The 21,728-nt window shown below is 34.8% G+C and overlaps 2 protein-coding genes across 2 annotated transcripts; one reads left to right on the top strand and one right to left on the bottom strand.

Annotated features, from left to right (window-relative positions):
- Positions 1–1,172: 1,172 nt before the first annotated feature.
- Positions 1,173–15,840, bottom strand: LOC147404039 (DNA-directed RNA polymerase II protein). The gene is made up of 14 exons (XM_086439842.1): positions 15,672–15,840; positions 15,273–15,405; positions 14,338–14,425; positions 12,919–13,018; positions 12,742–12,815; positions 12,537–12,608; positions 7,162–7,239; positions 6,569–6,693; positions 5,643–5,715; positions 5,434–5,495; positions 4,521–4,907; positions 3,895–3,997; positions 2,515–2,741; positions 1,173–1,473 (listed from the first exon to the last, which is right to left on the bottom strand). The coding sequence occupies exons 2-13, from the start codon at positions 15,350–15,352 to the stop codon at positions 2,541–2,543; spliced, it is 1,443 nt and encodes a 480-aa protein (XP_086295968.1). The 5' UTR covers positions 15,353–15,405; positions 15,672–15,840; the 3' UTR covers positions 1,173–1,473; positions 2,515–2,540.
- Positions 15,841–17,928: 2,088 nt separating this feature from the next.
- Positions 17,929–21,728, top strand: LOC147404038 (large ribosomal subunit protein eL30-like). Its single transcript, XM_086439841.1, has 6 exons — positions 17,929–18,012; positions 18,159–18,206; positions 18,315–18,420; positions 18,510–18,611; positions 21,249–21,317; positions 21,428–21,728. Exons 2-6 carry the CDS (start codon positions 18,186–18,188, stop codon positions 21,466–21,468), a joined length of 339 nt encoding a protein of 112 aa, XP_086295967.1. The 5' UTR covers positions 17,929–18,012; positions 18,159–18,185; the 3' UTR covers positions 21,469–21,728.

Genomic DNA, 21,728 nt, shown 5'->3' with positions numbered 1-21,728 from the left:
CACTGTTTTGTAGGGGCCATTCCCTTGTAAAAGGTCAAAAGTCAAAAGTAGGTCACGGGGTGATTTCATGACCTCTCAAGCTTGTGGAGTATTCCATGGAAACCAGCGGCTTCTGCTCATAGCAGCATGAGATTGACATCTTTTGAGTTCCTTTGAATGAGACTGCCTTTTACTCTGCACTTTTGTCACTGGTTTTGGCAAAAAACAGCATCTTGTATCTTTATTAGGAACCCTGTAATGGAGGGCGTCTTAGTAGTGATGACTGAGGGAAAGAAAATGGATCATCTGGGGAAAATGAAGTGTGAATGGTAAGATTGGGAGTTCTGAGCCAGTTCAGGTTGTCTTTTGATCTTTCAGTGGTGAGCAACAAAGATTTTGCATCATGGTCATACCTCTTACCCTTCCATTCTCACTCATTGTACGAAAACAAGATTTACGATATTTGAAATGTTCAACATTCTACTGGTACACTAATCTCCTCAAGATCGTTTGGTCATTCCATCTTTAAATTCATTAGGTATAAGGGTCAGTGTGCTTTGCCACAAGTTGAAGGCTGAAACAAGAGAAGCAAGCCAAATACAACCTTCAAACTCAAAAGGCATACCTTTACAAAAGATATAGCTTTAGATAGTGTTAAATGACTACATATGATGGATGAAGACCAATGAGAAACAAGCATTGTACTGTGATCATGGCTATAGCAATCAATCAAGAAGGTTCAATCTTCTATCGGTCTAGATGATTCAAGCAATGGAAGGCTCATTTGGAGTGATGAAAATCTTCCCGCTTGTTCATCTTCTGTTGAGAATTTTGATCGATGGAAAGTGCATCAAACAACAAAAAGTTCAGTATGCTGACCATGTGACTAAGATCATTTCCTATTCCATTTAAATATAGAATATGACAAAGGCATAAAATCTACAATAGAAACCATCTCCACTTTCTGATAGGTGTACACCCTCTCAGCTCACACAACTCACATCCCATAAGAGGGCCCACCACCTGTCTGGGCCGTAAGCAAGAATGCGATTTATCTGATTCTGGGATGGCATGTAGCCGCTACCCTTTTCCTATCAGGAGTCCATCAAATGCTTATATGCTATCTTATTGTTTCTCTAATTCATCACAAAACTGCAGATAACAATATCAAATACAACAGAAATTTCATAACCTAGAGAGGAAAAGAAGTTTGTTAATACTCATATTAGTGAGTATAATTCCAGACCATCACACCTTAAGTCCATGAGGTAATATGCAATCTAATACAGGATATCAACCATCAGGAATATATAAAAACAGATTGACAAACCTGAAATCTGCTAATATTTACACAAAATATCTTCATAAAAAATAATTTCTATGTACAAGTAAGAACATATTGTCGAAATGGGAATTGAATTATAACCAGAAACCAAATTAGCTCGTTGCGTTTACTCTGTCTTCTGTGAACTTCTGCTTCCCTATGCCTAGGGGCTGAAACATGCAAAAGAAAATAGCAAAAGCCATTAATTGGTCTGAGCAATGGTGAAGTAATCCGACATGAAGCCTAGTAACATGGTCATTCAATGGAAAATATTATTATAATGCCCTATCAAAAAAAGAAAATACTATTATAATGAGAGAAGGGTGGCTGTTGTTGGCACAAATCCATATTACAAGTACAAAAGTACCCATATATTCACATAGACTAATGATAAAATGATGCACTAAAACGTACGCAGTCTGTATGTGGTTGATGTGGCAAGTGCACAAAACCGTAGATCTTTTTCCTTGTGTATCCCGAAGAAAAGATCTATGGTTCTTTGCACTTGCCACATCTACCGATTGCGTACGTTTTAGTGCATCATTTTATCACGTTTCATTCACTAATGCATTCGAAATAATCCATCTATATATATATATATATATATATATATATTATATATATATATATATATATATATATATAATTATTAAAAAATTATCTTTACAAGCACCAAAATGTGCAATAGCCCACAGTTTTGAGTCTTTAACCTATCAGCACAAGCAGAGCTTGTATCCCTTTGCAAATTTAATAAAATTTAAAAGCAAATCTTTAGAATTAACATCAAATGAAAGATCTTATAATTCATAATTATGGAGCAAAAAATAAATGTAACATAAGAAAGGGCATGCCTGTAACTATGGTGCATACATGGTGTTGGGAATGCTGAACCCAAGAAACCGGAATGCCAATGTGTATGTGCCTAGTGCACTCTATCCGAATGTTAACCCATATGAGAAAATAAGAATTTCAGTGTACTGAAGGATACGAGAAGTCCTGCTTCTTCCTAATAGAAAACTTTGGATTAACAAAGATGGTTTCCAACCAGCTCTCTCTCTAGTCCTACATTCTGGAAATAAAAATGTCCCTAAAAGTCTTGGAAATATACCTTCAAAGCTAATTCTTTTCACACCATATGAGGTAAGGAATCATAAGTTACATGGCCTAATGCACAAATAATTGTCTATGTAAATTAGGGTTTAGTAACTTACAAAATCAAGGTTCAGTGGTTCCATAATCATTTCTTTGTAGCATCAATGAACATGGCACGTGTCCAATGCTCGATATCCTCAGTCTGTGATGGGGGAGGTGGAAAAGTTGGATGCTCAACCATAGCCCATCCTTCAACAAGGCTCTCAGTTTTTCCAATATCAGACATCTCATTGGTGTAAAGAAAACTAGCCGCGGAACTTGAAAGGTTATTATCACAAGCATTTCGCTGCCATTGAACAGAAAACCAGATAAGATGGACAACCATGCAAAAAAAGCTTACTTATCAAAAATATCAGATCCACGGGGTTTAGCCTTTTTAATGGGAAGTGTGTGGAACGTAAGAGAAGAATAATATGAAGATGGGGAAATGAAAATGAACACGAGCTGCCAATAGGTGACACAAAAAATCCAACACCTGCATTATATACTGATAAGTTGACTAAATGATATTAGGAAAATGTCAAAGTGACTATGCAGGACACTACATTTGACACTGAGCTGACGTGGAGGTGTGCATGGAAGCATAGATTCTTTCCTTGAGATACAAGTGAAAATGATCTATGGTTCCGTGCACCCTCCATGTCAGCTCAGTGTCAAATGCAGTCACTCTAGGACGACTCATGATATTAATGATTTTTCAGAGTAAAAAAGATACTCTTTACTTTTCCTAGATAATTTTTCCTGGAAAATAAACAATGCCAAAGCGAACTAGTTCAAAACTTCTTGGTTTCTGAATCTTAATCGGTATATGAACGGCGATGTCAACGCTCTTTCAAGAAGGTATAATGCACTAATCCTTTGCACGTACAAAATAATCCTGAAGTACCTCGGCCCTTTTTAAGGACAATGTTTCCATGACCGTGGGATCAGTGATACTCATGATCCAACAAACCAGAAATGCCATGTGGCTTACTCTTTTGGTCTATCAAAGAGTCACCAACTATTTGGTGGTACCAAAAATTAGCTTGATTGGTGATAATATATAGCCATTGGATTTTGAGCATTTTTCAACTTGGGCTTGAAACCCAACGGAGTTTACCATAGGCCATGAAAGATGATCAGAACCAGTGGCAAGAAATCACTAATCAAGCTGATCTTTGGTATGTACGTTCACCAAGGGATCAGCAAAAATGCATGGAATCAGTGAGCCAAATGAAAAAATATGCCACAGCATTTTGGGATGAAGAATGATTCATTAGTTCATTACTTTGGAGGGAATATGAAAATGAGTTCAAAGTATTTTTAACAAATTTATTTGTTCATGGAACATCCAAAAGCTTAATGAAATATAAATATTATTGAAATCAAGGGTTATTTTCAATTTGTAAAGCATGATACGAAAGCATCTCTGATATGCAACCAAGGTGCAATGGTTATACCATCATAGGTGTTGCATGTGCACTCTCCAATAAAGTGCTTGATGAAACAGCTGAATTTACATGCCATACAGATTTGTTCAACTGTTGAACTTGCTTACAAGATCTGCAAAATGAAAGAAAAAGTGTGATATAAGATTAAGTTGAGATCTTTAGATCACACAATTGTTATCTACATGCCACTTACATATTCAAACAAGCATATTACTTTTACAGGAACTATTTGGTGCAGTTTTTCAATACAGAATTGGCTCTCTCCAAAAATGTGTTTTGCCTCCGTGTTAGTCACATATAGCAACCTTAATTGCAAATTTTTTAAACAATTGGCCTCCAAAGGAGATCTCATTTCAGACACACTGTATTTTCCAAATAACTAGAAAACTGAAGTTTTTATTTTATTTTATTTGATAAATATAAAATTATATAAATAAAAAAATTCAAAAAAAGCAGGTCGAGGTAACCAGCGAAAGGCAATACAACTAAAGAACCAAACACCAACTAAATACCCGCACACACCTTATCCCATCTAGCCATAAAATCATCAACGAAAACCCCTCTAAACTCCTCAAAAACTTTTCAACAACAAAAAAAGCAACCCAATAATAGAAATAATAAGGGATGAGGTATACCTTGAATTGGGCATTTTCATGGAAAAAACAGAACGCACTTCCTTGGAAGAAGATAATGTTGCCAACAATTTTGCAAATGCTTCAAAAGTGGATGCTTCAAATGGGACATCTAAACACAATGAATTGTAACAATAGGCTGTAATGCATGCAACACTTTTCTTCAGAAGTGATATCCCTTTCTGCAAGTCCTTGTGGGTTTCAACTGAATGTGGAGAAGCAGATGCAGATGAGTAATTAAAGCTACAACTTCCAGCAGGATCTAGATAGGGTTTCTTTTCTGATTCCATTGAAGCAACACCAAAATTACTAGAGCTTCTATCGGACCATGAATTTTCTCCACCAGTGGAGCAACAATTCTGTCGTGGTATAAAAAGAGGATATTCATTGCTGCATGGAACATAGTTAGATCCCTGTCAATAAGCTGACAAACCTAAGCTTAGCATGGTTTTAAATCTCGTCCGAGACTGAGATGACTCGCCCAAGTCATCTCGGTATCGTCCATGAACGAGACGGATAGACAAGGCATCTCATGTGCAAAATCTCGCAAGACAAATGAGATGACTCTTATGATATTTTGAAAATCTTGGACGAGTCGGTAAAACTCATCCAAGTCAACCGGGATTTTTTACATTTTAATTAAAATAATTAATTTTTAAATATTTATTATCTAAATAAAAAATGATTTAATGATTAAAGATCTTCTAATCAACCTTATTTTATAATTATTATAATTATTTTTATATAAAATATAAGAATAAATAATTATAAAACAAGATAAATGGTATATCTCATCCGTGATGAGTTGGCTCAGCCGAGACAACTCGATCTCGTCCCTGAACGAGACGATACGTCAAAACAAGTTTTGAAAACATGAAGCTTAGTCAGACAAGAACAGGTTGGCAGCTACAAGTACCTTCGAGAAGATGGACGAGTATCCCAATAAGAATCGCGTTGCCATATACGTGAGCATGAACCCTAAAGAAAAACTTGTTATGAATATAAAATAGATAGGAGGGGGAAGGGGAAAGAATCAATCCCCCAATAAATAATGAAAAGATCCATCCATTAGTCTTTGAAGTGATCATAAAGTTTTTCTTTGTAGAATGTGCATTAAAAGCTTACCGCAAAACCTGAGTTATGAAGTGCAGGAGCAGCCAAGTTCTGGACAATGAGATTTAGAAGTTGCACCATATATCTGTTTTTCAACTGTTAAAGATAAGTATACATACACCAAACCTTCAAAGAATAATTTACTTGCAATGCTTTAACTAGTCAAATTTTCTAAAGAATTATAAGGTGGAGCTGTTAAGTTTTATGCAGCAACGAAGAGGAGAAACCTTGAACAATTACAATAAAACTCTCTTTGAAATATATGTTGTGGGTCCCAATATCAGTACCATGAGGCTCCTGTGACGACTAAGGCATCTCTCAACAATAAGACATGATTTGATGACTAGGATTATCTTCATATGCAATCATCAACAAACAACATATGGCTATTATGTTATAGTTTGATGGCTAATGAATGTGTTTAAATGCTTGTTTTTATCATTTCCTATCCTTCTATGCCGCAGCATTGAAACCAAGAAATATTTGTTGCTTTCTAGATGTTTTCTCACTTTTTCGATAAAGCCCTCTCGTACAAGTATTTTAACAATAGTTTGGGCAATATTAGTAGATGCTATTCCAACCATATCTACGAAAAATTCACAATATTCCACCATTTCCATGAAAATGTAGGATTTCCAAACTGCTCTAAATATTTCCATTTTTTTGTCAACCAAAATGGTCAATGGAAACAAAATTTATTACCTTGCTATGTTCGTACAGTTTAGAGAAGCCTCAACATGACACTAATAGAACATAATGTTTATAAATGCTAATGCATTTTGATATTTGACCAAATGAAAGATGAGAATGCTTTAAGAGATGCAAATGACAAGAATCTAGCCACTGTACAATTTAGGAATCTTAAATGTTGGCCAATAATATAAGACAGAATATTCCCAAAAACATAAATAACTAGTTCTCAAATAAAATATAATTACCCCAGAGAAGCTGCAAGCTCTTCAGATGGAACAGAATGGGGATCAAGTCCTTTTGGTAAGCGTGCATTGCATATTTGATCATATTGACTACTAGACCAATCTTTTTTCTCCCCATCAAGAGTTACCTGGAAACACAAATCAAGAATATCTAATTCAAAACCACGTGAAAGAAATCATTCCGAAGAACACTTCATGAAACTCAAAGCTGTGCTAGGAAAGATCAATGTCAAACTAACTAACAGGAACATTTCACTGAATTGAACAAAAAGCCCATATACACTTTATGTAGACAAAAGGCATTCCAGGTGAACTGTAATAAAGCATATAAACCAAATCACCATGAATGATTCATCAAAACTATCAGAGTTGTATTTCTTTGGTCATATTTCCTGTTATATTTATCATTGCACATAAAAAATAGCAGCCTAATGTTGTTTAGAACCTACAATATATGAAAATACAGATTTCTAGATTTTTTTAGATCAATTAAAACTTGAAGCAATTCAAATTCTACTAGAAGAGGGTACATGTGATGCTTGAGTAATAAAACTTGTCAAAGTTACGATACACCCCGAGACTTATGAAGATCTTACCCTGCGTTGTGGGAACAATTTGCATATTTGTTTTATAACAACTGATTGCTTGTGGAGACGTTCAGAGGTAATTGCCATCTGCAGTACATGCAACAAGATAAGCATCAATGTGATAGATAATGATGGTTTATAAGAAATTTATATATATATATATATACGTGTTCGGGGGACAACTACAACTGACAACTATTTTTACACAACCACCAGGTTGCTGTTAATTTTTTCAATGTTTTCTACAACACTGCCAGATGCCGTTGGAACTTGTAAAAACGGATGGCATCCGAGAGATGTAAAAATAGTTGTCAGTTTTAGATGTCGCCCGAATGCAACCTATATATATATATATATAATAAAATACAACTTTAGGGCCCATGGTGCTACAGATTTGTGCCATATAAACCTTGTGAATGGGTCTCACAGTGCTACAGTTTTGTAGGGGTTAAAAACCTTGAGACAAACGTATTATAAAACACAATTGTGGGTCCAACACTATTTTAACTTCCTGCCCATCCTCTCACTCTCTCATTTCATTTTCCCGCCCACCCTCTCACCAACTCTGAACTCTCGATCGTTTGGAAGGAGGTTCTTGCCTTTTGATCTTTGATCATCTCCACCTCTCCTAAGGTTCAAAAAACACCTAGGTTTCAATTTTATAGGCTCTCTTAAGTTCGATCTCTTTGATACAGTTTTTCCCTTACAAAATGATAGTCAATCTCTATGTGCTTCGTCCTGGCATGAAATATGCGGTTGACAGTCATGTGCGAGGCTGATGTATTGATGAAGGCCAATATCACGCAAAATAAAAGAGAGCCATGTTAGTTCTACAGTGGTGGATTTATAATACTGAAGAACACCCATTTCATCATCTTCACCTTAGGTATCATTCTCTATCTTCACGATTGATTTGATTTTACTATTTAATTTCATTTTTTTAATGTACTCCCCTGCTACCCTGTAATCAGTTTTGGGGTATATTTGTTCTGATTTTTTAGAGGTATTTGGTTATGTTGATCTCAATAATTGTGTTTCTGGATATATTTGTTCTAATATTTTAGAGGTATTTGGTTATATTGATCTCAATAATTGTGTTTCATTTGGTTCTATTGATCTCAATGATCATGTTTCTGAGACATCTGATAGAATGTTTAGTGTTGCAACACTGTAATTTGTTTTTGGGTATATTTTCTGCTTTTTAAAGAGGTTATCTCTCCTTTGGTTCTATTGATATCAATAATTATTGTTTAATGTTGCTCCCTTGTAATATGTTTTTGGGTACATTTTTCTGATTTTTGAGAGAGTCCATCTGATGGTGAGCATGGAAGTGAGGCTAGCTGTGTAGCTTTGTGTGATAACCAATGCAACAAACAGTCATACAACTACGGTCATGCTAGATAAATTGCTATGATGTCTGTCACCTATGAAACAAAGAACCTTGGTTGATCTAATAATTAAAGAGCCTCAGACCCGACTGACTTTCTAATAACCATCACTCTCAGATCATCTGGATGGTGGTCAATGTAAAGGTGGTTACAACGATATTTGAACCTAGGTAATTATAGCCATATTGGAATGTTTTATGGCATGATCATGCCTATGATCACTCAACAAGTTTAAAATGTTCATTCAAGGGGGTGTGGTAAAAGACGTTTGGGTCTTTAGTTCATCGAATTGAATCCATCTGATGGTGAGCATGGAAGTGGGGCTAGCTGTGTAGCTTTGTGTGAAAACCAATGCAACAACAGCCATACTACTATGGTCATGATGCTAGATAAATTGTTATGATGTCTGTCACCTATGAAACAAAGAACCTTGGTTGATCTAATAATTAAGGAGCCTCATACCCGACGGACTTTACAGTAACCATCACTCTCAGATCATCTAGATAGTGGTCAATGTAAAGGAGTTTACAATGAGATTTGACTTAGGTAATTAAAGCCATAGGAATGTCTTATGGCACAATCATGCCTATGATAACCCAACAAGTTTAAAATGCCCTTTCATGGGGGAGAGGTAAAAGACTTCTGGGTCTTTAGTTCATCGGATTGAATCCATCTGATGGTGAGCATGGAAGTGGGGTTAGCTGTGTATCTTTGTGTGATGACCAATACAACAAACAGACATACTACTATGGTCATGCTAGATAAATTGCTATGATGGTTGTGACATATGAAACAAAGAACCTTGGTAGATCTAATAATTAAGGAGCCTCATACCTGACTAACTGTATAATAACCATCTCTTTCAGATCATCTGGATAGTGGTTAATGTAAAGGTGGTTACACAGAGATTTGAACCTAGATAATTATAGCCATATTGGAATGTTTTATGGCATGATCATGCCTATGATCACTCAACAACAAGTTTAAAATGCCCTTTCATGGGGGTGAGGCAAAAGACTTTTGGGCCTCTAGTTCATCGGATTGAATCCATCTGATGGTGAGCATGGAAGTGAGGCTAGTTGTTTAGCTTTGTTGGATAACCAATGCAACAAAAAGCCATACTACCATGGTCATGCTAGATAAATTGCTATGATGTCTGTCACGTATGAAACAAAGAATCTTGGTTGGTCTAATAATTAAGGAGCCTCATACCCAACTGACTTTATAATAACCATCGCTTTCAGATCATCTGGACAGTGGTCTATGTAAAGGTAGTTACAACGAGAAATTGAACCTAGGTAATTATAGTAAAACTGGAATGCTTTATGGCATGATCATGCCTATGATCACTCAACAAGAAGTTCAAAATTCTTTTTCATGGGGGGCGAGGTAAAAGATTTTTGGGTCTTTAGTTCATTTTAGCTCTTTTTTTGTTCCATATGGACACCAGTCAACTTTCAAATCTTGAGCATCGAAGAGTTAAGTGTATGTTTCAATAAAGTTAATTGTATTCTGATAATACCATTATATAAAAGAACTTTCAAAGTTTTGAGGAGGACTTTCTAGGCTAAGAATAAGACAGCCTTTAGAAGAAAAACCTAAAATTCACATAGCCACTCCTAAAGGTTCCTTACAAAATTCCCTTAATATTGTTTTATATTTCTCGAAGTCATTAGTGGTGAGCTTTTCATTCAACCGTATCGTATTGAACATTACACAATTAAGAAACGAAGAAGATCAAGAAGGTATTGTTTTTTTAATCTTGATTTACTTATCTTAATCTTACTATTGAGATTTAATTCAATTAAATCTATAAATCTGTGTTTGCAGCTGAGAATTTTCATTTAAATATTTTATTTATCGATTCTAGCACATGCAGATTGTAATGGGTGAGAAACACCCCCCCCCCCCACCCCCCTAAATAATGGGTATTTCTAATAGGTGAATTGGAGATCAAGAATTATTTCTGTATATAGCCATTAATTCTATATTACCCATTATTTCTAATAATGGGTTTTTGTAATACCCATTAAATTCTAATTATTTTTTTAATACCCATCATTTTGTAGTGGGTACTTGAGATCATGGGTAATGGGTATTTCTGTAACCATTTCAGAAATCATGGTTTAATCCTATCTCATAGCTTCTATAGCAATATGAGATTGAGTGAGTTACAAAATAATGTATTTATTTATTTTTACCAAAACAGGTGTATCCATTGTACAGATATCGAACTGAATTTACCTTTATACATCTTTTAAACAGATATTTTTCAAAAAGGTATCCCAATCTCATTGCATCACATATCATTATTAGAGATAAGATGAATTATTGTATACATTATAATAAGGTGAAGAATGAGTTGTGTTTATTACTGATTCTGAAATTGCTTGTTGCAGGTTAAGTTGATGTGCTCTTATTGTAAGAAACATGATGAAACTGGAGTTCTGGATTCATACTATGGGGGACCACAAGGTAACGAGAAGGTAAATCATTAGTTCATCATTTCCGTCTGATCTGAAATCTATGATATTTGCTCTTGATACCAAAAATATAAGAAATAGTCAACTAAGAAATCAGTGATCTGGGTTAGCATTGCAGTAGAAGAATTTCCTATTTGAAAAGCTTTGGAAGGATGGAAACTTCTGACTGAAACAACTGACATTAATAGCTACACTCTTTGCATATCGACGATGATAATGTTCTCCCCGTTCCACCCATAAAAAATCTTAGGCTCTTTTTGGTTTTCAATATGGAATTTTTGGGGGACAAAAAAAGATTTAATGTGCATCAAACAACATTTCAAATCTTTTAGAAAACTACAATCTACAAATCAAACATAGCCTCTGATGGGTACACTGGATAGAGATGTCAACCTCATGCAATTATAGAGTTTTAAGAAAATTCTCTTTTGCACTCCATAGTTGTGCATACGGAGGATGTCTCACTGCTCCTTTTGCAGAAATTTCCTAGAAGTGCATGCTATACTTTTGTACTTATTGGATTCTCTCCTAGAAATTGTTGCAAGTATTGGAAGTAGTGACCAGTTATCACTATTCAACATCTTCTCAGTCATTTTTGTACATCATAATTAGTGGTTGTTCCTTGGTAGTAGTGGGGAGACACATTATTTGCTTCAGTTGGCAGGAGTCTCTATATCAGTTATAATCATAATATTAGTAATATTGCTTCAAATGAGTGGTTGTGCATAATATTTTCTCATTGTTTTCAGGGTTAGTAGCTAGGAGTCATAGTCAACCCAATGTATTGAACATCTCTAGAACATAAAATCCTGGTATTGTAAATCATTAGCAATCCTCTATCTTCGTATTTATTACCAAAAACAAAGAGAACATAAATTATGCTATCCCTAGGAAAAAGAAAAGACTCCCAACTTACAACCCTATTCCATAAACCATTAATGCAACACGAACTACCATGGGGATCCACCTTTTATCCATTAGTTCATGCTTCAAGTTTGGAAAAACCGATGTCCCTTACGTTAACACCGGTTTTGTTTTCAAATTGTGCCGTCGGCATAGGCATTTGCTAGTGTGTGTGAGATGGGGTTATATGGATTGAAGGACCACCTATCTATATGGACCACATGTCCATATGGCAGCCAAAAACTCGATCCGGTGACAGAAGTTTATAGAGCATAAAAATCTATGAACTTTAAAAAAAAAGACCTAGTTTCACTGTTGGATTTCAATTTTAAAATTAGGAGTTCAGCAATCGTCCATTTTCAAAGTCTTAGATCTGGAAAAAAAAGTTTTGTATGATTTTTTTCCAAACTTAATCTAAACCACTAATTGTAGTGGCATGGGTGTCATTTGGAGCAACATGGAAGTCCACATGGGGTCAAAATTGGACCTCAGTCCATGCAACATTTTCCCTAGATTTGTGTGTGTCACTGGATTGTAAGAATCTGCTGAAATTAAATGCAAAACATACATCAATATTTTAAAGGAATACTACACGAACAAGAATTCTTACATGCCCCAAGCTCTGAGTACAAATAAGATTAGGGTAGAACTTCTCCAGCTGCTCCACACGATTTCTTTGTAACTGCATTGAGAAAGCCACTATTAATCTAGGAAAAGGCAGACCGAAAAAAACAACCTTAGTGGTAAATGATATCCGAGAATAGAAAACCTCTTGCTTGCATTAAGAAAATTAAGATGGGGAAAAATTGTATTACTGTGAGCATAGCTGATTCGAGCAACCCATATCTATCTTTCAAATCATTAGAAATCTTGTCAAGCTTAGCCTTCCCTGTGAGAAACCTCAATTGCTCAATATGTAAGTTTTATAAAGTAGAACCTTACACAGATATGAATCCTAGATAGCAGATTACATTACCTATAAGGGAACCAACCTTGTGAGAGTTTTTTCTCTGTTACATGGAGTTTCTCCCTCAGCCTCGCTAGTTTCTCATTTTGAAGCACTCTCCAGCTGAGCTGTTCATCTGCTTTAGTCTGGTGAGCAGTACAAGAAGAAGAAAAAAAAAGGTTCACAAAATAAAGAATGTCGAAATAGAAGTTGGGCAAGGAACAAAGATAGAGCAACTTCAGAATTAGTTATCAATTAGATCAAAGAGAGATGACACCGAACTTAGAACAATAGTTTTATAACTTCAAATCCTTTACATTTCATCAAAGGTTTGTTATAATGGTTCAAGCATCATACCTTCACAACTGAAATTTCTCATTCCCATAGAGTCTTGAAACTGTGGATAGGGTATTATTTATTGTCCCATTCCAGAATCTTATTTTACGTAATTGAAATCCCTTTTTGATAATATTTGCATTTTTATGGCACAAGAAAAAGAAAAATAGCACATTGTGAACTTAATCAAGTATTACAATTGTCTAATTCAGTGAATTTTTTGCACATTTGTACTGAGACGTTTCCATTGCACTACCATACCCCACCTACCTGTCATAAGTATAACAGAACAGACAAACCTAAGGTTAACGCATTTGCTGTGTTTTTTTCAAGTTTTACTGTCCAAAATTTGGCAGTGACGATCCCATCCTTACCAGGTTGTCTCGGAAAAGTTTAGAGGTGCCGCTATTTACAAATTGAATTTCAGAGCTTAATGCACCCAATCCTTCTCTGAAAACCTTTTTGGCCTAAATCAAGGCCAAGTTTTTTACCCACAAAACAAAACATAAGAGTGAAACGCTAATAGAACAAACCTAGAGCTTAAAGAGCAAGTGCAGGAATTTGATGGAATGATGGACTGGATCTAAGAATAAAGATGTGGTTGAGGAGTAACTTCCCTCTTCCTCCCATCTATCTCAAGCACAGATTTTTAGGTTAGTAGTTTAAACCTTAAGAAACAAATGAGCCACCCCATTGCCTACACCAATACCACAAAAACACACTCAAGGGGAAAAAATAGTAATAGGTTCAGTGCATTCCATGATCATATCTTTATGTACAACTAAACACATTTGTAATATTCAAAAACATTTCTCAAGCCCCCCCCCCCCCCCCCCCCACAATAGGATTGACATTTAAACTACCAATGCATTTTATGCTCATCATTGGCTAACCATTGTCTTGGTCCCTTAGGGAGAGCCAAGAGATAGTTAACCTTGCTCTATACTTGAAAAGAAAACCAAAGCATAAGAATAGACATCTTTCTAACATTCTCACAGTAATCGTTTTCATAATAATATTGTAATTTGGATAAAGATAACAAAAAAAATTTAGCATATGAAAGGAAAAAAAAATAACAAAATAAAAAAAGTACAAAGGGAAAAAAACCACAATGACGTGGATAGCAAACCTTTGCTACAAGCTCTGCACTCAACCTCAGGTACGATGAATCCCGAACCCTCCTCAATGATTTCAAAGATGTGTTGTAGTCATTCAATCTGCAAATAGGAAGAGAGAATAACAATAATCAATTGATATATATATATATATATACACAATAATGGCCAGTTTGTATCACCATTTCTGGCCCGAATTAAAATCCTAGCTCAAAATGGTGATCAAAGCAGACCATAAAGACAAAAGTTGTACTGCACAAGAAAGTGAAAGATAATAACTCAACACAACAAATTTCTTCTAGCGAATCTCCTTCAAACTTTATCTGCCTCATTTTTTATTACTAGAAGGTTCACAAATAATTTCAAAAATTCAAAAGAATAAACACTGTACTAGGCAACAAACTGACTGTGAGGAGATCCATGCATGGTTTTAAATCTCGTAGGAGGCCGAGATGACTTGCCCAAGTCATCTTGGTATCGCTCACCAATGAAACGGATTTACACGGTGTCTCAGACTTTACATATCTCACGAGATAAACGATACGATTCAGACGATATTTTGCAAATCTCGGCAAATTCAACGGAATTTTGTATATTTTAATTAAAATAATTATTTTTATTAGAAATTTAATATTTATTATCTAAATAAAATATGAATTTATGATTAAACATCTTATATCCTTACCTATTTCATAAAAATATTCATAATTATTTTTATATAAATATACATGAATAAATAATTGTACCCCGAGTTAAATACTTTATCTCGTCCGAGACAACTAGGTCTCTCGCCCATGAACGAGACGCGATGTCAAACCCAGATTTGAATCCGTGGATTCAAACCAGTCACTAAGAGTGAATTTTAAGAATAACACGCACAAATGCTCATTCCTCTAAAGATCGACCTCTAAAAATAACAAAATTTAATACCAGATTTAAGAAATTTTACCTGTAATTGACACAAACAACACAGATAGATGCCACATTGGAATTCTCGCATATAGCACAGCTACTGGTCTTTCGTATCATCGTCTCGCTTTTAAACAACAACAAAAACACTCCGGAATTTCTTCAATAATACCCTGAAAAACGATTAATTTTCACTTTAAACAACTCCAAGTCCAATCTAACTCAACGAAGCGAAACAATGGATTTTAAGTTTCGATTGACGATGAAAATCAGAGTTCCAACAAGGTGTAGAGCAATTCGATTAGAACGACATTAGGGTTTCAATTATATCATTCTCTTTCGTTTAAAGGAATGATCGAAACTGATGGTAAGAATTAGATGTCGAAGCTTCGAATCCAAAGAAAAAAAAGAATGAAAATTAGGGTTCTGATTTTCTTACAGACACGGAAGAGGATCGATTCAATCCGATTGCTTCCTCGCAAAGGCAGTTTTTTGTCTAGGGTTTGTGTGATCCTCTAAATCAGACAAGTTTTACCGCGCAAAAAATAAAACAAAGAGAGGAATAATAATAGAGAAGAGTTTCGTGGCGAGAACTGAGAACTGAGAACTCCCAAAAGTTAATCTAACCTTAAATTCTTAATACCATTTTTTTACTTATAACACACCAATTTATAAAAACTAAATACCACACCCCCTTTGCAGATCAAAGAGACCACAAACAAACGTCATAAGTGCATCTCCAACAATTCTTTTAGCAAAAACGACAAATGATATTTTAATTAACTTAAAATTATTGAGTTAGTGTTCGAACAGATTCAATAAATCTTTCATTAGTTGAAAATTGACTCAAATCTTACATCCTTACTAACATTGATGACCTTACATCTTGGAATCCAAAAACATGATCCCATGCCATTTGTTTCTAGAGAACGATTTCTAAGAATTTTGAAGAAAAAAAAACAGTGTCCCTATTGAATTTTATTTTAAATTTTCAAAGATCAATAACTGTCCATTTTCAATATCTTAGATCAAGTTCAAAAAGTATTTTTTATTTTTTATTTTTTATGCATATAAGATTTTTCTATGAAATCTAGAATAGTGCTATATTGAATTGTCAATGTATAATCCATGTAGGTCCAATGATGATTAGTAAGATTTGAAATCTTACTAAACTAGTAAGGAAAATATTTTTTTATGATTTTATATCAAAATAAGTCAATGTGCTACCTCTTTGTTTCTTTCCATGTTCACCACTCTAACAAGGGGTAGTAAAGAGTTTGTTAGACTCGGGTTTTGTGATTTGGCTCTTTATAAAAGCTTGTCAATTTAAAGAGTCACTTGGAGTTCCTCTAAGATCTTTAGGATTATAGAATTTGTTGAGATAATCTTCAATATGTATTGTCTCTTAATATATATCCTTCTTTGGAGTTGCCTATATATTGTGTTCTTGGGGTGTTCAATTTGGAATTTTATATTAATTGAAAAAAAAAACACATTAAATCCAAAAAATTTAAAAAGGGGGTTATGAGAGAGATTAAAAATAATAATAATAATAACAAGTTGGTTGCGACTACATTCTCAATTTTTATATTTACATACTAGTTTGATGTGTACTACTTCATTTAATCTTTGGTATGTTGTAAAATAGAGTTGATGTGATTATATAATATCTCCAATGAATAATCAAACCTAGACACAGACCTTTGTTTTAGGGGTGTCAATTAATTGAGTCTGTTAGTTTAGGTTGTATCATCGGACAAAACAAAGATTAGGGCCTTCGCATCGAGTATGCAAAAGTCCCCAACAATTTGGGTTATATTAGAGCCCAATAATGACCCGCCAACCCTATCTGACATGCTACTATATCTTATAAAAATATTCATAATATATTTAATAACAAAAATATTTTAATAAAATTTAGATAAAAATAAAATATATTATATAATTAAAATTTTAACTCTTATGCATAATGATCATAGGTTAATAAAACATTAATTTCCCAATCGATTGAATATTCTTCAAATACGTATACATACAATAAAAATATTTGGTAATACCCTTTTTTGATCAAAATATTGGCTCTAGGCATTTTATTTGACACGAATAAAAAACAAGTCCATTAGGATCGGATTATGGGTAGTCGACTAAGGCTTGATAGGAGTATATGGATATTCTAAGTATAGCTTCTCTTTAGGTCCGGGTAGACTCAACCAAGTAGACCCAAACATGCCCATTGATAGTCTTTACCTTTCGTTTCAAGGTATGGATTATTAAGCATTAATGATCCGTGATTCTACAATTCGTACGCCAAGATATGTGGTCGGACCCAAGTATTTTGTATCCAGAAAATTCAAGTCCGTACCCCAAATCCGGTTTCTACTAGGATTATACTAAGATTATGTACGTATCTGTCAAGTCAATCAATCGGGTTGAATTGCATTTTACATTAGAAACAGCCCTAGTATCCAAGAAATCATCCATAGATTTGGGTCAGTCGGGTTGGGTTAGGTCAAGGGGCATCTCACCATATTCGACCACATTTTATTTAGATATATCCAAAGGATCCAAACCACTCAATTTGATTTTTGGGTCACTCAGATTCGGGTCAAGTCCGACCCGACCTAAAGATAGGGGTAAATTGGTAAAATAAAGTCATTCTTGTATCACGTGGATGGCACGTGCCACACTTCAAGGGTGGGGGGGATAAACCCTAAAATCGCATTTACGATGCAGATTTCAGCATTTGCAGAAGCATTAGCTCTGGACTCGTAGCAGCTTTGGTAAGTTTCCAGTCAAGATTTCTCGCGCTATTTCCTCTCTATAAGATTTTTTGTGTTTCTCATCAGAGATCGGTTCCATTTTCGATTCGATTTCTCCATTAACAAAGCTAGAAAACTAAATCTCTGTCTTTCTGTTCTTTTGGAAGAGGATTTGATCTCTGCGAGTAGCGACGATGGTAGCTGTGAAGAAATCGGTACGTACGTTGGATCGATCGATCGATCCTGGTTTCTGAATCTTTCTTGTTTGATTTTGATTTTTTGATTTTTTATATTTTGGATTCCATGGGGAGCGATTATTGCAGAAGAAGACTCATGAGAGCATCAACAATAGGCTCGCTCTCGTGATGAAGAGCGGTAAATACACGCTTGGATACAAAACCGTCCTTCAGTCCCTCAGAAGTTCCAAAGGTTGGCGTATTTCTGATTCTTTGTTTAATTTTCTATTTTTACTATACTAAGACTTGTGTAATTGATTAATTCTGGTTGGAAATTGGCAGGAAAACTGATAATTATCTCAAACAATTGCCCACCTCTTCGGAAATCTGAGATCGAGTACTATGCGATGCTTGCGAAGGTCGGGGTCCACCATTTCAATGGAAGTAAGTGGCTTTATTTCAAACGATCTAATATATCCTTATGATCATATTGTTTTTTTCTCAGTTATGGAATCATTTGTTCTTATTCATTTTCTATAGTAATTCGTCTCACAATTATTGCTTTATTTTCCGGATTATCTATCTATTTTCTTGTGTATTAAGTGAAACATGTATTGAACCAAACATTAGTTGGGTAAGAATGTGAGAAAATAATAGCTAAATCCACACCTACAAAAATAGGACATCGGACCTTTGATAACCCAGAATCCAAATACTCTTCATGGGAGGAGATATGAGCGTCTAGGGTTCTAAAATTTTCAAATTAGCAAAAGATTAATGAGATGAATGTGTTTTTTTTATAAGTGTAATTATGATGATGGTTCCTGATGTAATTCCATCACATTTAAAAAAATATGTGTTTTTGGTTCATTTTTTACATTAATTAACCAAAGACCTATTAGAGATAGAGAAGGAGAAAATGTGGTTAGTCCCTTTTGTAGAATGAAGCACGTGGCATTCCTTGTTAGGCTAGAGGGTGGCACTTCTCATGATGTGGTTGAAGGAAATGTTAAATTCACTTTAAATTTTCATGATATGGTTGAGATTTGTGAATATTTACCAATTATCATAAACTTGCTCCAAGTATTTTTATCTTTTTAATTTTTTTAGGTATGTTTTTATTTATGTTAATTTGGAATATGGATGCTAGTGAAATGATATTTTTAGATCTTAAAAATGTCTTGGCACAAATCTTTTATTAATTTTCAAGCCTTCCAACAATAGTATGAATGTCTTGTGAGAGGCTTCCACATGCATATGGTAGGTTTCACTGAGGTGGTCGATCCCAAGTCATAATTCTTGAAAAATATGACAGAATCCCATGGAAAAAGGCTGGACTATCTAAATGTTCAAGGGTGCAATTAACTACCGAATGAGGGGGATTTTCATCGGTAGCATCTCCTATCTTGGAAAAGTGTTTTTTTTTTTTTTTTGGGGTTAAATTTACTTGATCTGGCAGCCTTTATATATAGAGGATACTTTCTTATGCCTTTGGAAAGAGTGTAATAGTCACTTTAACATTGTGTTTGGATTGAGAGAAATGGAGAGAAGAGAAGAGAAAATAAATAAGTTTCTCTTCATTTCTCTTGTTTGGATTGTTAAGTGGGGAGAAAAGAGAAAAGAATTGGACAGAAAAAAAAATGTGAGTTTTCTTTCTCTCCAAAAGTGGAGAGAAAAGAAAAACTCTTTTAAAATATTTTATAATTCCAACTCTGCCCCTAAATCACTTTTAAGATATTTTAAAATTCCAAAGTTGTCCCAAGTTCTCTCCTCTCAATCCAAACATGGTGGAGAGAAATTGAATTTCTCTTATCTTCTTCCCTTCTCTTAATGAGTTTCTCTTCTCTCCATTTCTCTCAATCCAAACATAGCATACATGAAAACTCATCTGTTAGGCCGGCACAAATTTTCAAATTAGCTATGTTTTATTTCAATTATTTATTTGTCAACCATTATCTGTGTTTTTTATTTATGTTATTGTAATGTATATCAGCATATCTAAGATCATCTTTCTTATAGTTTACAATTTTCATGAACTAAAGTATTAGATAATATATTTCTCAACATATGGAATAAACTATGCGGAGTTGTCAGTGTATTATCATCTCTGTGGGGGTTAGTGTTGGGCACCAACCCAGGTTGTGATTTCACTAATCACAAATCTTACCCAACCTAGCAAGTTGCCACCTTCACATGATGGTCATCAGGCTGTGGAAATATTTGGCTCTTCTTGGCACATTCAAGATTACTTATATACCCATTCTGTTTAACTAATTTAGTGGCTTGGTTGCCTATAATTCCATGGATCCTTGGCATCACAGGTTTGACTTCATGCAGGCTTAGATTGTTCACTATGATAGTAGTGAGCTAGGTTAAACCCCCAGTGCACTAGATCCCACCCCAGTTTTTTAGTATTTAATATGTAATCTCATCGATCATTTTGTCAGACAATGGCGACATCCATGTGGGGGATAGTGATCTCTTTCAGTTCACATCTTTGATGAACCTTCAAATTTATGTGATATTTGTTATTTTGGGGGGTTGTTCTGATGAATTATAGTATTATGACATATCAAAAAATTTGTTAACTCCTAGATTTCGAATAATGTTCCTTCCTAGTGTTGAATTGTTTCTATTAATCAAGAGGCAAAGGATCAAGATCTCTTTTATCATTGTTAGGAGATTACTTCCCTCCTACATATGATTTCTTGCGTGCTTTCTTTAACAAGGCAGTTAATAGATTACGAATTTTCATAAATAGGAGGGAGAAACACCTACTAAATACCTACATCAAAAGAGAGAGTCCAGCCCATCTATGTGGGCTGATATCTATCATTTAGTAAGTTCCTATACCAAGGGAATTGACAGCCGAAGCCTCTAATTTAATGAGTATCACATTCAAGGTTTCCCAGACCAAGATTTTGATCTCTTATGCTGGTGATGCTTACTGTTATGCTGTTAGCTTTTCTCTACTGAATCCCTCTTTAGATTCTGTATAACATAGCTCAAATTTTTTAGTTTATCTAATTAAATGAGTTTTATGTTCTAAAAATGGATGTGATCTGACATCTTTGTTCCCAGACAATGTCGACTTGGGGACAGCTTGTGGCAAATTATTCCGTGTCTCATGTCTTAGCATTATCGACCCAGGTAAGGACAACGTTTTTTTTTCTTGTTTTGGGCTCTTTATGATTTAGGAATGGCATCTTCTTCATCTTTACAGCCTTACATTTTAATGTCCATCTTGTTTTGGTCTACAGGTGATTCTGATATCATCAAAACAGTACCAGGTGACCAGTAGTGATCACAGATGGGGATGTGGGCTATGCCTTTTGAGCTATTTTCCAAGGCAAAGTAGGCGTGTTCTTTATTAGTGTTTTGTGAGTTTAGTTGAAAAAACATGGTCCTAGTTTAATTGGTGAGTGAACATGGATCTATGCATAATGTTCGTGTTTTTTAACTTAATACTTGGAATCCTTGGAAGGATAAATGCTTGAAGTGGTAGTACCATAAAAATGCTTTACACTCTTTATGCGAAGTTACAAGTTATCTTTTCATTTA

The sequence above is a fragment of the Akebia trifoliata genome, chromosome 4 (assembly GCF_017979445.1).
Source record: "Akebia trifoliata isolate Shusen 1 chromosome 4, ASM1797944v1, whole genome shotgun sequence".
Lineage (NCBI taxonomy): Eukaryota > Viridiplantae > Streptophyta > Magnoliopsida > Ranunculales > Lardizabalaceae > Akebia > Akebia trifoliata.
The sequence above is the reverse complement of the archived record's forward strand: the minus strand, read 5'-3'. Positions and strand labels throughout refer to the sequence as shown.